Genomic DNA, 17,977 nt, shown 5'->3' on the forward strand with positions numbered 1-17,977 from the left:
TGAAGTTCCACATGGTCCTTCTTCGTTTAAATTATTGTTTGTCTTTAGATCTCTTCTATATACGAACCGTGACTATATTTTAGGTGCAGAGGCACTTGCTAAGTAAAGTGCAATAAATGCTTGTATAACCAATTTTTGGGGCAGGTTAATTGATTAAATGATGCACCGCAGACCACACTGAGTAAGGCTCATTTAGTAACTGCATTAATTTTACTGCCCATATTCCTTTTGAAAAGGATTTTATATATTGATGGGATCAACCAGGAATTGTCATTTTGGCATCAATACAAAGCTGTGCTAAATCAATGTAGTGTAGGAGTATATCTGTATTTAACAAGGCCCTTAGGATTTCCAAATCCTTTTACTGTAACTTTCTCTTCCTTTATCCAGGTTTTTAGGATCTTGTGGAGGTTCAAACAGAAGTAATATCTGGCATCTTACTCTATTAGCCATTATATACATAAGAACCCTGACAATGAACACAATGAATTCAACTGAAGCAGGTAGTATAATTGTGCCTATTCTGTCCTCATCCAATCATACACATGCTGTCTAATGATCCCAAGATCGAATAGTTAACTGTAAAGGGCTTTCCCCTCTGTAGCTTGGGGTTTCATTGATCAATTCAATCAAATCTGGGATTTTCTGGCTTGTACTGATGATTATACTGATCACTATTTACCCACCAGACATGAGGGACGAATGACCTACTCCAATGTTCTTTAGACCTTACTTGTGACATGGTTAAAAAGGGTAATAAAGACACAAACCAACACATTTACAAGAACTTACCAACTTCATCTTGGATCTCCTCTGCAACTGATGGGACCTTGTAAAGCAGCGACAAGCTCTGGTTCATACGTTCATCAATCACGCGTAGGTGTGTCATTACCTGAAAAAAGATGGAAGTTTTAACTAAGCTGATACATTGCGAATATTTGGAGACATTCACTCTCAGTCCTCGACTTCTGTTGCTGGGAAAGTGGCAAAAAACACACAAAAACCCAAATCGCTAATTTCCTTGTGACTGCAAAATGCTCATAAACTAACCTCATCACCCTTGTATTTACACAGGGTTTCCTTACATGATATGCAAACCTGGTCATTTAAAACTTCTGCCTGTGCGCCCTAACTTGCACCATGCCCCATTCATGCACCTCCGTGCTCCTTAATGTATCCTGGCTCCTCTGGTTGAACAATGTCTTAATTTTAAAATGCGTAACCTTGCTCTCAAATGATCCATGGCGACGTCCCTCCCATCTCTGCCATCTCCTGCAGCCCAGCCCTACAGCGCCCCTACTCCAGTCCTTATTCACACAAAGTTCCATTCCCCATCTCCTGATCACATTGGCTCCAGCTCAAGCAACATCTTGAATTTAAAATTCTCATCCTGGTTTCCAAATTTCTCCATGAACTCACCCCTCCCTACCCACGTATTCTCATTCAGTACCGTCACTATTTATGCTTCCAAAACGGGCAAATGTTGCCAGGACTTATTCTAATTTGTTTAATGATGATTTAAGAAATAAGACCTGCAAAAAGTAAGGACATGTTTTCACAGCTTGTCACTAACTTGTGGAAGTGTATTCTTGCCAAGATGTCTCAGGTACAGACAGAAAATGAAACAAGGTTCATTGCTATTTTTGCATTTGTGCTCAATTCATTAAGGCCAGGAAACAGAATTTCAATGAGGTTGCACAGTCAGGTAATTTTCCAGTTGTTTCCACCCCAATTCACAAATGAGTGACCTATGGAAGTAGCTGGGATTGCTCAAAAAGTGGTCTTCCTTAAACAGATTAAGCTGATAAAGTGGTAGGAGGGGGTTTGAAAAGAACCAAATTATATCTGTATATACATTTAAAACCTTAACTGATTCTTTATAATCAGAATTTCTTGAGAATAACTGTGAAATTGTCAAATTAACCTAGACACAATTATACACACCACATGTCACCACAGTCTCGGAAGACCATAGGCGGCTCTCCTTTCGAGAGCTAACTGGTGGTGATTCAACCCGAGGGTTACCACACCTCAGGCGAACGTGAAAAGGTGGGGTGGGAATGAAATGAATGAAAATGAAAAGAAAATCACTTATTGTCACAAGTAGGCTTCAAATTAAGTTAGTGAAAAGCCCCTAGTCGCCACATTCTGGCGCCTGTCCGGGGAGGTTGGTACGGGAATTGAACCGTGCTGCTGGCCTGCCTTTGTCTGCTTTCCTGTGCTAAACCAACCCCAGAATTGAACATGCGCTGTTGGCATTGCTCCGCATTACAAACCAGCCATCCAGACAACTGAGCTAACTGATTGCTGATATACACATTACTGACATGAATTTAAAGTCCATCAAGAAGGGGATGAACCTGAAACGGAGGTTGTCGAACCCGAACGGGAGAGACGACAGGACCACATGGCAGGGTAGAACTGAACGACAAGTTTATTACGGTGTACACAAAACTACGAAAGACTACAACTCCTCTCCTTGAAGGGCCACCCTCCTGGACCTGCACTGGTCAAGGTTTTATACTGTGTGGGTTTCTCTTGTTAAGGGGAAACTCCACTCCCAATTACCTGGGGAGACCATACTCAGCTGTGTAAGAGGGAAATCGAATGGAGGACAAGTCTGGAGAAACGTTCATGTCCTTGGGCTGAGACCCTCTGCATTGGGAGTGGATGGTGGTCTGGTGTTGAAGGGGCAGGTTCGGGAGAGGTGGAGTGTACCGGCAACCAACGTTTGCAAGTGGATCGTTGAAGCGGGATGGTGTGGCCGGCAATGGTGTTGACGTAGCAGCAGCTGAACGACCACAGCAGGCGGGTCAATGTCCATGCCCGAGTTGGCGGAGTTTTCCGATGAGGTGTCAGGCATCTTAGCTTCTCGGGCTTCGATTGGCGGAGGTGACGGTGACCGGCGTGGCGCTCTAGGCGGTGCGGGGACTGCAGGCGGACCTGGACTGGCGCGTCTGGAGTCTGTTCTTGGGTCTCGCTTGTGCAGCAGCGATGTGGTCCAGGTGGCAGCTTGCTTCATGTCCCTGCACCCTGACCGAGTATAAAATTGGACCCGTAGCCTGGAGGACCACGCCCAGACCCATGTGGCGCCGGCACCAAAATTGCGCATGTATACAGTGTCCTTTGGTTTGAACTCGGGCTGCTGCGAGCATCGATCCATGTCAGTCTCGGAGCAGTCCTGCCATTGGCGGACCAGAGCACTGAAGTCTGGGATGACCAGGCTGAGGCAGGTCCACGGCTTACATCCTGTCAGCATCTCTGCTGGCGCCACACCCATGGTGGTATGGTGGGAGGTCGTCTGATAGCCGAATAGAAACCGGGCCAGTTGCGTCACCCAAGAGCCTGTGATCAGTTTTCTCATCGCCCTCTTGAAAGTTTGGATTGCCCACCTGGCCAAACTATTCGATGCTGGGTGGTACGGAGTGGTCCATACATGTCAAATTCAGTTTGTGGCTATAAATGCTTCAAACTCTTTCCTGGGTAACATGGCCCCGTTATCTGACACAAGCATTTCAGGTATGCCATGGATGCTGAATGTGTCATAGAAGTTACAGTGCAGAAGGAGGCCATTCAGCTCACCGAGTCTGCACCAGCCCACATGTGGCGCCGGCGCCCTATCCCCTTTATCCCCGTAACCCAGTGTCTCAGCCTATCTACCGTTATCTTTGAGGTCATGGTTACCTTGCGAACTTCGAGCCACTTCAAGGGGGCGTCCACCATCACTAGGAATGTCGCTCCCTGAAATGGACCTACAAAGTCTATGTGAACCCGGACCCACAGTGTTCCCGGCCATTCCCAAGAGTTCATTGGTGCAGGCAGCGGGCCTCTTGGTTCTCTTGGCATGGGCTGCAGCGCTGGGCCACCGTCCTGATGTCTGAGTCGATCCCAGGCCACCAGACATAGCTACGGGCAAGTATCTTCACCTTGGGCATCCCTGGATGTCCATTGTGGAGGTCTTGCTACAAAAGCGCCCGACTGCGTTCTGGGATTACCAACCATGACCCCCACAAAAGGAAGCCGTACTTCTCACTCAGTTCCAGTAGCTTTAACGTATAGGCCCGCAGATCATTGGGTGAAACTCTGTGCTGGCCCCTATACTGGACCATGTGTCGGATCCTTGTTGGCTGCAGGTCCATTCTTTTGCATGAGCTGCTGTGACCGGCATAATGAATCCATAAAGTGGAGAGCCGCTACTACTTCTGCGGTGGAGGCTAGGGCCGGCGGTCTTGTGGAGGGGCAGGCGGTTCAATATATCGTAGTCTGGGATCCGCGTGCCCGGGCAGTGTTCCAGCATGTATCTGTACTCTACCAGCAACAATGCCCATCGCTGAACCCTGGCGGATGCAATCGGGAGGATCACTCGATCCTCCTGGAACAGTCCAAGTAACGGTTTGTGGCCTGTATTCATAGAATTTACAGTGCAGGAGGTCATTCGGCCTATCGAGTCTGCACCAGCCCTTGGAAAGAGCATCCGACATAAGCCCACGCCTCCACCCTATCCCTGTAATTCAGTAACCCCACCTCACCTTTTGGATACTAAGGGGCAATTTAGCATGGCCAATCCACCTAACCTGCACATCTTTGGACTGTGGGAGGAAACCGGAGCCCCCGGAGGAAACTCACGCAGACACGGGGAGAACGTGCAAAATCCAGACAATCACCTGAGGCCAGACTTGAACCCGGGTCCCTGGAGCTATGCGGCAGCAGGCTAACCAATGTGCTGTAAAACTGATTGTGAATACGTGGCAGTAGACATACTGGTGGAATTTTCGGACACCAAATACAACAGCCAGGCCCTTCTTCTCAATTTGGGCATAGTTCTGCTTGGCGGAAAGCTATCGGTCACTCTGACCCTTCAGGCATCCGATGTGCGAGAACGGCTCCTATGCCGTAGGGGGAAGCGTCGCACAAACGGAAAAGAAGCTTTCTTGGGTCTAAATGCGCCAAGTTTCTCGGAGGATAAGAGCAGGGATGTACTTCTGAGGCAGGGCTCTGGTTAAACCCCATTTGGAGTATTGTGAGCAATTTAGGGCCCCGTATCTTAGGAAGGATGTGCTGGCCTTGGAAAGGGTCCAGAGGTTGTTCACAAGAATGATCCCTGAATTAAGAGCTTGTCATATGATAAGTGGTTGAACACTCTGGATCTGTACTCGTTGGAGTTTAGAAGGATGAGGGGGGTGATCTTATTGAAACTTAGCGGATACTGTGAGGCCTGGGTAGAGTGGATGTGGAAAGGATGTTTCCACTTGTAGGAAAAACTAAAAACTGAGGGCACAACCTCAGACTAAAGGGATGATCCTTTAAAACACAGATAAGGAGGAATTACTTCAGCCAGAGGGTGGTGAATCTGTGCAACTCTTTGCTACAGAAGGTTGTAGAGGCCAAATCACGGAGTGTCTTTAAGACAGAGATAGATAGGTTCTTAATAAGGGGATCTGATCAGGGGTTATGGGGAGATTGCAGGAGAATGGTGATGAGAAAAATATCAGCCATGATTGAATGGCGGAGCAGACTCGTTGGGCCGAGTGGCCTAATTCTGTTCCGATGTCTTATGTTCTTAACTGTCTTTCTACCTCTTGGAATGTCTTCTGGTGCAGGGGCTTACATTCCCACTGGTGCCCTTTTTTAATAGGTTGTGGAACAGACTAAGCCGCGTGGCCAAGTTGGGGATAAATTTCCCATAGTAGTTTATGAGTCCCAAAGAGGTTTGGTTGGGTCTTTAGGGATTCGAACTGGCCGGTTGGCCCACACTCTAACTTCCACCGGGTGAAGCCCCTTTCTGTCAACCAGTATCCCAGGTAGGTGACCTCAGGGAAATTAAAAGTGGGATGGCACGGTGGTTAGAACTGTTGCCTCACAGCTCCAGGATTCTGGGTTCAATTAAGGCCTCAGGTACTGACTGTGTGGAGTTTGAACTTCCTCCCCATGTCTGAGTGCGTTTCCTCCGGGTGCTCCGGTTTCTTCCACAGCCCAAAGTGTGCAGATTAGGTGGATTGGCCATGCTAAATTGGATTTGATTGGATTTGTTTATTGTCACGTGTATCAAAGTACAGTGAAAAGTATTTTTCTGCATGCTGCTCAACAGATAATTTTGTACATGAAAATAAAATACATCCAAAAGGTTCGGTCAGGTTACTGGGTTATGGGGATAGGGTGGAGGCGTGAGCTTGGGTAGGATGCTCTTTCCAAGGGCCGGTGCAGACTCGATTGGCCGAATGGCCTCCTGCATTGTAAATTCTATGATTCTAAAAACAAATTTCTCCCTGTGGAGGTGGACGCTGGTCTGTTCAAAATGCTGGAGGACTTCGGCCAGGTTCTCCAAATGTTCCTTTTCCGAGGCTCCGATGGATGAGCATGTGTTCCAGATATACGGTCGCCTTGGGCCAGTCTGCAGGATGTTTTCCATCACGCGTTGGAAAACCGCTTGGCTGATGAAACCCCTAAAGGCAGTCGGGTGTATTCATACAACCCTCTGTGGGTGTTCACCATCACGTATTTCTGACAGTCCGGATCTAAGATCAGCAGCAAGTATGCGTGGCTCATATCGAGCTTTGTGAATGTGTTTTGAGCGCAGGTCTTCAATGCTTGCTCACCGTCATTTTGTAGTCCCCTTTCAGACATATGGATCATCGGGTGTCAGCTCCGGGACCACTGGGCAAAACAACTGGCAAATTGGATAGGGTGGATGATGCCCAACCGTTCCAGACGATCCAGCTCGGCGTCGACTTTGGGCTGCAGCGCATACAGCACTGGGTGGGTGTGGAAGTAACAGGGCTGCGCGTCCTTGTCCACACTGACCCTAGCTGTCGTACCCTTTATAGTCCTGAGGCCATCCTCGGAAACGCCTGCAACTTTTGCCAACACTCCTTCCGGTCGTGGGGGTACATGTGACAATGCGTTGTCGATCCAATTTTAGGTGGTGCAGCCAATCGTGGCCCAGAAAGCTGGATTTCCCCCCGCGAACTACCAGCAAGGGCAAACATGCCGACTGGTCCCCGTATGCCATGGTCACCTGGGCGGTTCCCTCAATGGCCAACTGCTCTCCAGTGCACGTTGCCAATCGGGCATCTGTGTCCCAAAGGTCCAAGGTCTGGATACCGAACTTGATAATGTTGAATGTTTGCGGTGCCAGTCCTTGTCTGCCGTTTTGGTGTTCTCTTTTGAGGGAATCCCCCTGGTTGCGCCATAGCCACAGCCTTGGGTCCTGTGGTCACTCTTGCTTTGTGGCAGCTCACGTCAACCGGGCCCGGGAGCAGTTGGTCAGCGGTTGCTAAGGATCAGGACCACCAACCCTGCAACTCTTGGACCCCGCGGTTTCATGGCACATGTTGATGTCCACCACCGTCTGGAGGGTTAAGTTGGCTTCAGTAAGGAGTCACCTTTGGGTATTGACGTCTGAGCCCAAAGACGAAACAGCCCCACAAGGATTCGGACAGTGCAGCTTCTAGCGTCCTCAAGAGCGCCAAAAAGTCGCCATTTGATTCTCCTTGGGCCTGCGAGGCCATGTGGAACCGGAACCAGTGGACCATTATCAGGGGCTGTGGGTTAAGCTGTGCCTCAATCAAGGCCACCAACGTAGCGAAGGCTTGGAATCCGGTCTGTCTGGATGCGTGAGGCTTTTCACGAGTGCATAGGTGGGGCCCCCGACTGCCAGCAGCAGGATAATGGTCTGCCTTTCATCCCCAACGATTCCGTTGAACCAAAATAAAAATTACAACGGTTATATGTATTGGGTCCAGTCATCAGTATTTGCATCGAATTGGTCGAGTTTCCCGATGTGCAGCATCTCCCCATCCGGAGTGGAGGCCCCCATGGGCCTGAACGAAGTGGGGCGGCAGTAGTACACATGGCGGATGCAGCAGCTCCACTTCACCCTCATCGCCAGTGTAGAACCCGAACAGGAGACCCGACAGGAACACATGGTAGTGTAGAAATGAATAACAGGTTTATTACGGTGTACATAAAACTACGACTACAATAACTATAACTTCTCACACCCCGAAGGGCCAGGCTCCCTGACCTACACCCAGGTCAGGGTTCTTAATACGGTGTGGTTTTCTCTTAAGGGGAATCCCTGCCCCCAATTACCGGGGGAGTTCATACTCAGCTGTGTAAGGGGGGAATCAAATGGAGCACAGTCCTTGGTCCCCAAGGGGGTTATAATACCGGTGCAATGTGAATGGTGCACATTTCGATCAGGTTCTTACTTGTGATTTGATCTGGGCTGCCTTCTTGGGGTCAACCATGCGGACGTGTTCAAAATGTTTCAGAGTGTGCTGTCTGTCTTTCTGCTCAGCACGGATATACTTCTTCAGTGCACTGAGAACATGTCGGGGCTAGAAGAAAATTGACAAGTTACTTTGGTAGAACTTTTTCTGCTGAAAGCTCTGCACTAATTTGCAGATGAATTAAAGCTAAAAATTCTCACAGACACCAGCATATCATTCTTCACACAACTTAATTTTGCTCATAAAATCATACCTCAGCTTAACCCAGACTTTTCATGAATTGATAAAGTAGAATATGAAGTAGATTTCAGAAAATTCATTAAACTTAAGTGTCCCACAACAGTCTGTTTTGCCAAGCACTAGCAGTAGCTGAAAATCTATTTTACTCGTCATCCTGAAGAGGATCAAAGTTTCAGAAAATTATAGTTCACAAACTCGAGCAAGTGGATTCCACTCTTTGTCTTGGCGGAGAAATGCGGGTTCCAAGGAAACATTGGCAGCTTCATGAAAACTTGGGCCTCAAATTCATGAAACACAAAAAACCTAAGATGGACCTGGAAGAAAATGAAATTTTGATGCAGGTTTTGTTTTAAATTAAAAAGGACCCACATCCACTTGTCAAGTTATTCTATCTCCTCTTCCACCAATGTTTAAGCATCACCTTGGAAGAATGAGCAGGAAACCTTATCCATCTCATCTACCAATGTCACTCTGCTTGCCAACCAGGAAATAAATGAGCTAGGGCCAAGGTAACTAGACCTCTTGCTTCCTTCCGTTGGGCAGATCGCCTGGCCTCCTCTTGGCAAACTTTTCACAGGACAATTGGAATGAGGCCAAGAATGCATAGGAACCTAATCTGCAACCGCATAACTGAATACCAACATTATTCTGAATGCACCATACCATTTAAGAGAAAATAAGGCAACTCATGTCACTGAGTGGAAAAAAATCCTCTTGTAGCATAAAGAGATATTTGTTTCTTAAATTATGAACCAAATCTTTAAACTCGCTTGATTTACCAGTGTCCTGGATAGTCTTCTCTCAGCAACATGCCAATTGTAAATGGATAATTTTGCTCACTCTATCCAACTTTGCACTTACCCGTGGTGGATCAGCCTGCAGTGCAGCAAGGTAATTCTCCAGTGCAATACGGCGTCTATCATTCAGCATGGCCTCCACCCTTGCCATGTGGGTCTCGACCAATTGCTGCCTCTCACTTGCTGCTTCCTGCTCCAGTGATTCTACCATCTCCTGGAAACGCTTAAAAAATCATAAATGGTTCCCTTAAACAAAATGGTACTAGCTTCCAATTTTTAAATCAAAAGAGGAAGGTTGTAAAATGTAGACAGTGATTTATAGTAACAGTCCAGACAAGATCTAGTGTACAAAGGTACATTGGCGTCACGCCAATTTACAATGCTGGAACACACAGATGTAGAATAAATCTCAATGATTTACAATATTAAAACTAGTCATGCATTCTCTTCCCTTTCCAAACAACTATACTAAAAACATAAAGTTTCATGCACATTCATGAATTTTGCACGCAGGATTAAAAAGGACCACATTCATGCTTACCTGAATGACAGCCTTTTTGTCAGCTTTAGGCAGGTTTTTAGCTTGACGCTCGGCATCTTCCCATTCCCTCATTATCTAAAGACAATATAGTCCACTTAAAACCCTTGCTCATGGTTAACATTTCTCAAAATAAAAACCAAGAACCTCAGAGAAGCAGGTTGCTAGTGAGTTACGCAAGCACATTCAGGGTGGCACAGTGGTTAGCACTGCTGCCTCACAGCTTCAGGGACCCCGTGTTCAATTCCAGCCTTGGGTGGCTGTCTGAGTGGGGTTTGCACTTTCTCCCCACGTCAGTGTGGGTTTCCACCGGGTGCTCTGGTTTCCCCCCACAGTCCAAAGATGTGCAGATAAGGTGGATTGGTCATGCTAAATTGCCCTTAGTGCCCAAAAGGATAGGTGGGGGTTACTGGTTTATTGGGATAGGGTGGGGCCGTGAGCCTAGTAGGGCGCTCTTTCAGAGGGTTGATGAAGACTCAATGGGAGGAATGGTCTTTTGCACTAAGGGGCTGGTTTAGCACAGTGGGCTAAACAGCTGGCTTGTAATGCAGAACAAGACCAGCAGCGTGGGTTAAATTCTCATTCCAGCCTCCCCGAACAGGTGCCGGAATGTGGCGACTAGGGGCTTTTCACAGTAACTTCATTGGAGCCTACTTGTGACAATAAGTGATTATTATTATTGTTAGGGATTCGGTGACTATTTGTTTCAATAAGAAGAATACATTGGCAGTAAGATCAGTGATAACATTAATTAAATAATTGAATAGACATCATACAGGACCAGTAAAACTGCTTTTAATTTAACTGCAGGCACAAACTCAAAAAATGCAAGGTGAAATTAAACCAACCTTTGACATGCGCTCTCTATGTTTGGCCTCCAATCTCTCCTTTGCCTTCTGGAAATATGCATGCTCATTCTCATCGCCAGGTGTTTCAAGGTATTTGTCAACAGCATCTGGGGTGCTAGCAGCTGTAGTAGGTACTAAGGGTGGAAATTACAAAATAAGTTCTTAATCAAAGTGCCCCAAGAGAGAATTTGAAAAAGGCCAAGCAAGCAAGTCTGTAAAAGCTCAATTCCATCCAGACTTTATTTTTGGTACATTATCTCTTATATCCTGAACAGAAGCTTGATTAGTGACCTTGGTCTCATTTCTAGTCTCCAAACTCCAATGTATGTTTACAGTCTTTGTTTCACTGGTATGGCTATGGTTGGTGATTGAAATATCCACTTGTTCTTTTTCATTCCAAATAAGTTATATGCATTCTCCTCCCCTGTCCCCCCCCCCCCCCCCAAAAAAAAAGGATTTGTTGCATTGCTGCTACAAAACATACATAGCCTGGAACTCTTTACCACACCCAGTTCCTATAGATTAACCCTTTTATACTTAAAGAGTTCTCCTTGAACAGATACTGTTGCTTTCCTTATAACCTAGCATACCGACCAAATTGTGATATGGTAGCCAAAATAAATACTACTTGTTCAGATTCTTGTATTATAAAACATCAACAAAATTCCTGGATATTTATGTCCTACTGTTCTATATAAAAGCCCTAGCAATTTATTAACTTTTAAAAATGCATTCAGTATATATTCTGTATGGAACATGCATCTTTTTAAAATTTGCTCATGGGGTGTGTGCGCCACTGGCTGGGCCAGCCTTTAATGCACATTCATATGTTCCTTGAAATGAGTGGTCTTTTAGGCCATTTCAGAAGGTATTTTTAAAGAGTTATCCACATTCCTGTGGGTCTGGAGTCACATGTAGGCCCGACTACGTCAGATTTCTTCCCTGAAAGACAATAGTGAACCAGATGGGCTTTTACGACAGTTGACAATGATTTCATGGTCATCATTAGACTTTTCATTCCATCTTTTAAAAAAATTCAAATTTCAACATCTGCCATGGTGGGATTCGAACCCTGGACCGCAGAGCATTACCCAGAGCTGCTGAATCACTAGTCCAGTGAAAATACAACTACGCCATTGGATCCCCAACTAACTTTAGGCCCCTTATGTGTGCCTTTTAGAACTTCATTGTATTCTTCCTGCCTTGAAATGTGCAGCTGCTGGGCGCGCACACGCGACGGAAGCGGATGCAAAACGCATTTCCTGCTGAGATTGGCCCCGGAATGAGATTTCACACTTCCAATTAACAGGCAGCCAGTGTGAAACATGTGATGAGGCTTAGCACTGGCGATGGGATGGGAAGAGGATGGGCACCAAGAATAGAGGGGGTGTGAGCTGGCGCTTCTAATAGGCTTCTTCAAGGTTGATGACTGCTGCAGAGCTGTCGACATTTACAAATGAAATTCCAATTAAAAACACAATAAGTTGTGTTGAGGCAGCACATTCAAACCTGACAGCAGAACTCAGAAATCCGTAGTCCACAGGAACCTTAAAATTTTTTATTTGAGCCCTGACATATCATTCAGCCTGGATCAAGGGCGTAGCTAAAATCTGAATGCTGTCTGGCCAATTGGCCTGCCCACCAACTGAAAAATAGATGGACCATGTGAAATCGTTTTTAATTGACTCCTTAATGGGCCTAATTGTCCGCTTCATTGTTGGCGGACGCACCTCCGACTCCCACGTGTGTCAGCTGACTTTAGTGTGTGCGATGACAGAGAAACATGTGCCCTCACACCATTCTGGGTCAGGTTCACGGCCACGCAATCATGTAAAATTCTGGCCCATAATTTCTGATCTATGATTTTATTTGCTCAATTTATTAGACTCTTGCAACTTTAACTAAATGTGAAGTCCTTCATGTGGAACCTAAGTCAAAAGCTTTCTGAAAACTTGCGTAACCTGCATCACAAGATTGCCACTCTCTACCCTGTCTGTAATGTTCAAAGTCCAAACGTTTGTCAGTAAGGTACTTCTCCTCCTCAATCCACACTAGCAATTTCTTATTAAATTCTTGATATATGGGTATTGCTCTCCAGAATACATCTCATTGTAGGTTCTGGTGCCTGCCATTTTAAATGCTATTGCCTGTTGAAAATCACAAAAGAAAATCAGAATTTCCTCCATAACAATTCACCAATGATCAACAGATTTTCTCCCCGATTGCTTTCAGCACATGAGAATATATACTACCTGGCAAGATAATGAAAGGCAAGCAGAATAATCTAAATGGTATAAATAACTCCATGTCCATTTTGAAAGCAAGGCCAGTATACTTGCATCCTATTTTCATGAAATTTATAAATCTTCTATACAATCTAGAACCAGAAAATCAGTGCTTTTACTTTAAAGACACCAAAATTAACTAAGGCTGTTTGTTATTGATGGAAAAATTACAAATTGAAAGACTGGCAAAGCCGTAGGAAACAGTCTGTTCAAAACTCCAGCTGATGATCTGACCAGAAGCAAAACAAACAGCCAAAGCCTAAATATTGATCAGCGTGTGAGCCAGATTGGGTGTTGTAAAAATGTGAAATTAGGCGTGAAACAAGAAGTGCGTAGGACACAAAATAATGAATCTAATGTTACCTTTGCTAGAAGTTTATGGTTAATTCTATCTAAACTGTCTATGGCAGAGGTCTTCACATTTTCTGAACTGGATGCAGTTTTAATCCACCACAGATGAGAAATTTGGATCTCAATACCATGTTCGCTCCTTCATTACCATTCGGCGGTTGGGGTACAAAATGATTTTAAAACAAATGCCATTGGGATATTTTTTTTTACATTAAAAGCCAGGCTTGACATCATGAAACTTCAAATAGCTTGCAGAGGAGACAGGATTAGCAAGAACATTGATCCCAGTCATACAGCTGAGCAAACAGCAAAGGAACCAGTTAAAGGTGACTAAGTGGAGTAAGGGAGGGAAATGAAAAATTTCAGTGCCTCTTGTGTGTCAAGTCTCTATCCCAACATCTCCTGGAATGTCTTAACGAGAATCCAGATACTCCACCTTACCAAGGGAGAAAAGAGAAAACAGTGCCTGTCGCTAAACAGTTCGCAGTCATGGCAGGCTTGGGAGAAAGAGGCTACTTAACATCATGAAAAGATTAGAGAAAAGAAAGTGCCAGTTTTGTTATTTGGAAACTTATCTTCCACAAGGGCAGACTTCTTCCATTAGGTCCCCGGACCATCCAGAAGCAGCAGCCGACTGAGGAAGCAAGGGAAACGTGGCAGTCTGCAGGTTAGACTAAAGCAACGGGGTTTCAAGTCTCTTCGCCCCAGCATACTCCTGGCAAATGTCCAAGCGATCAAAAACAAGCTGGACGAGCTTAATGCTCGACTTGCCTCTGAGAGAAGTAAGAGACTGCTGTGTGCTCTGTTGCACGGAGACATGGCACACCTCTGCCTCAGCAGACAGTGCCATACAACGACTTCTCAATAGGCCGAATGGACCGCACGGCATCATCGGCCAAAGCGAAAGGTGGAGAAGTTTGCTTCCTCATCAATTCCTCCTGGTACTCGGACATGGCAACCCTGGTGAACTACTGCTCCCTGGACCTGGAATACCTGACAAGTGCCACCTGTGCTACCTTCCACAGGTGTTCCCATGCATTTGCTGGCATTGTCCTAAGTGACAGAGGTTGGAGGTTATGAAAGAGTTGTTAAAGGAGCCTTGTGCACTGGTGATGGAGAGAGTGAGTGTTTAACTTAGTGAGCAGGATGCTGATCAGGTGGACTGCTTTGTCCAGGATGGTGTTGAGCTTTGGGCGTTGTTGGGGCCACATTCATCCAGAAAAGTGGACAATATTCCATCACACTCCTAACTTGTAGATGGTGGATAGGCTGAGGAAAGTCAGGTGGTGAGTTACTCGCCTCAGAATTCCCAGTTGCTGACCTGCTGTTGTAGCCATAATTTTTATATGGCTAGTCCAGTTCAGCGCCTGGTCAGTAGCAACCCTCAGGACGTAGATAGCGGGGGATTTAGCGATGTTTATGCCATTCAATGCCAGGGGGAAAGAGTCAGATTCTCTCCAGTTGGAGATGGCCATTGCTTGGCGAGAGTATTACTTGCCACACTTGGTCAAATGCAGCCGGGTGAAGGATAGGCTCAACACGGAAGAGAAATAGCATTGTGATTGGAGGAGCTTCCACTTGAGCACCATTCCATTGCAACTTACCTGCTTGACCGGCATTTTCAAATCCATCTCTGGACATTACATAGAGGAATTTCATAGGCCGGATTCGGTCCATGGGCTGTACTTTGGACCAGCCTGTCTTAACCCATCAAAATGAATGTCATAAAACAATCAACAATGTTGTTTATGAATCAAAGAACACAGTCATATTTGGTAAAGAAACCACAATTGTGAGGAGTCACATGGTGGGCAGCCTTTTAATCCTTAAATGCTCTTTGCAGAAAGAGGCACACAGGAAAATGCAGTAACATCTATGCCCAAGTACGCTCTGAAAGCTACAACATCATACACTCTACAAGCCTGTTCCATTTCCATCTGCCAAAACAAATTTTGTGACCTGCAGAAATTGCATCACTTCGGGAAACTCTTGAAAACAATTTTGGCATTTGTCTTAATCTAAATTATACTTCAAGTGGGAGAAGAACTTCTAGCAGGCCTGCAACAGACATTCAGTAAAACAAGACAATCACATGCATTATAAAAATATATTTTTTTAATAACTTGTAAAAGTGCACTATTCTCTTCAACTGTATTCTTCTTAAGAGTGTTTGAGGGCTGCGGTGTTGTTCAATTTCGGGGGGGGGGGGGGGGGGGGGGAGTGCTTAAACAATGGGTGAGATTTTCTCCGATATCGGCAAAGGCCGATGTTAGGCAGGAAAAGCGGCGTTGAGGCCAGCAATGGAAATGGTGGCTTTTTCCATCATATAGTGTGGGACTTCCCGTAACAGCCTCCCCGAACAGGCGCCGGAATGTGGAGACTAGGGGCTTTCCACAGTAACTTCATTTGAAGCCTACTTGTGACAATAAGCGATTTTCAGTTTTCACTTTGACGAAAAAAGGTAGGCAGGGGTCCCACATTGTATCGCTAGGGGAAGGGGGGTGGCCTGCGATTTACCTGCCCTCATTTTTAAGTGTCAATCCAATGCACGGCAAGCACACCAGGAAACACCCTTGACCCAAGCACACCCCCTGGCATCAGTGTGGCACCTCGGCACTACCTTGGCATGACCCTCCTCCTCCTTGAACTATGCTCACCTCCAAGCTATGCTTGGAGTAATGCTCAGGTGCACGCCTTCCGAGCACAGTCGTGCTTCGCGCTGTTCTGACATTACGCCGCTGTAATATATTATCTGACACAGCGGTTATGGGCCCAATAATGACATGCTAATTTATTACAAGGTACCTGACATTGAATCGCTACCTCCCAACTGACGGGGTTAGGGACGATCGTTTTCTGTTTTTACGTCGCCATGAAACATTACTTTGATCTTCTCGCACTATTTTCCACTTACATCGCCAAACCTGCCCAAATCGAACAGGAGTGGAAAATCCTGGCCACTCTTTCTTTCTTTCAACCCATGAATAGCTTGTTGTTGATTATTAAAATTATCTACACACTCAGGGGTTAAAAAAAAAACACCCAGCTTCCACAAAAATTCCCCATCATGGACAGTTGGGGAAGGGGACAGAGATTTCAGCAGTTCTCACGCCGTCCTTAACACCAACTATTTAAATTAAATGGTGCAGACTAATTTAAAGAGGTCTAAAATTAGCATCTGAATTCAGTCTCCAGTTGTTAATATATTTATAAAGAAAATTGGGCTAAGCACAGTGTGCATTTTAAGTAGAGTTTGTTCAGTAGTTTGAGAAATGAGCAAAAACCAAGTTGAAGCAGGGATTTAAAGTTGAGCAGATAAATCCTACCAGCAATCAGCCACTGGTGTTGTAACTCTGTGCAACGGTGCTGGAAGTATTTATCGGTGCCATTTCCAAGCCGGGAAAACGGGAGGGGATCCAGCTGTAAAGCCATTTGCCATTTTCAAATGATGGTTGATAGGAATCAAAGTGGCACCCGTGTTTGGAGCTACTCTGCAAGCAATGTGTTGTAGGGTCCCTGCCTGAACCCTGTGAGGAATGGGCAAGGGATGACTCGAGAAATGAAAAGATGTCCAAACTCGAAATAGCAAGTCTAGATGTCAGTAGCCTGGCGGCACGGTGATTAGCACTGCTGCCTCACGGTGCCGAGGACGCGGGTTCGATCCTCGCCCCAGATCACTGTCCATGTGGAGTTTGCGCATCCTCGTGTCTCCATGGGCCTCATCCCCACAACCCAAAGATGTGCAGGGTAGGTGGATTGGCCATGCTAAATTGGCCCTTAATTGGGGAAAAAAGAATTGGGTACTCTAAATGTATATATATATATACACATACATCAAAAAATTAGATGTCAGTAGCCTGAGGAGGAGAAGCATTTAAGCAACCGACCTGATGGTGAGAAGAGGAATACAAATACTAGGCGGGATTCTCCGAAATGGAGGCAGAGTATTCGCGCCGTCATGAACGCCGTCGAGATTCACGACGGCGCGAAACGGCCCCTATCCCGACCGATTCAGGGCCCGATAATGGGCTAGGCGCGGCGTCGCGTCATTTACACGCGCCAGGCCTTGGCGCCGTGTAAAGGCGCCGCCGCATACATGACGCGGCCGGCGCCACATAACTGGCGTCCCCCACGCATGTGCGGGTTGGCCGGCGCCAACCTGCGCATGCGTGGTTGCTGTCCTCTCCGAGTCCGCCCCGCAAGAAGATGTCAGACGGATCTTGCGGGGCTGCGGAAGAAAGGACGTCCTCCTTCAGAGGACGGCCCGACGATCGGTGGGCACCGATCAAACAACAAAGAACAAAGAAATGTACAGCACAGGAACAGGCCCTTCGGCCCTCCAAGCCCGTGCCGACCATACTGCCCGACTAAACTACAATCTTCTACACTTCCTGGGTCCGTATCCTTCTATTCCCATCCTATTCATATATTTGTCAAGATGCCCCTTAAATGTCCCTATCGTCCCTGCCTCCACTACCTCCTCCGGTAGTGAGTTCCAGGCACCCACTACCCTCTGCGTAAAAAACTTGCCTCGTACATCTACTCTAAACTTTGCCCCTCTCACCTTAAACCTATGCCCCCTAGTAATTGACCCCTCTACCCTGGGGAAAAGCCTCTGACTATCCACTCTGTCTATGCCCCTCATAATTTTGTATACCTCTATCAGGTCGCCCCTCAACCTCCTTCG

At 46.2% G+C, this 17,977-nt stretch overlaps 1 protein-coding gene across 3 annotated transcripts in view; it reads right to left on the reverse strand.

Annotated features, from left to right (window-relative positions):
- The window catches only part of LOC140427671 (amyloid-beta precursor protein-like), a 321,513-nt gene that overhangs the window by 67,708 nt on the left and 235,828 nt on the right, over positions 1 to 17,977 (reverse strand). For 2 of the 3 annotated variants that reach the window (XM_072513150.1, XM_072513147.1), the window contains 5 exons: positions 10,655 to 10,788; positions 9,810 to 9,884; positions 9,333 to 9,491; positions 8,211 to 8,339; positions 793 to 892 (listed from right to left, as the gene is read on the reverse strand). In XM_072513150.1, coding sequence (XP_072369251.1) covers positions 793 to 892; positions 8,211 to 8,339; positions 9,333 to 9,491; positions 9,810 to 9,884; positions 10,655 to 10,788 — 597 coding nt within the window. The remainder of the gene's footprint in view (positions 1 to 792; positions 893 to 8,210; positions 8,340 to 9,332; positions 9,492 to 9,809; positions 9,885 to 10,654; positions 10,789 to 17,977) is intronic. The other variant, XM_072513148.1, reaches the window with a different exon arrangement.

The sequence above is a fragment of the Scyliorhinus torazame genome, chromosome 8 (genome assembly GCF_047496885.1).
Source record: "Scyliorhinus torazame isolate Kashiwa2021f chromosome 8, sScyTor2.1, whole genome shotgun sequence".
Taxonomy (NCBI): Eukaryota; Metazoa; Chordata; class Chondrichthyes; order Carcharhiniformes; family Scyliorhinidae; genus Scyliorhinus; species Scyliorhinus torazame.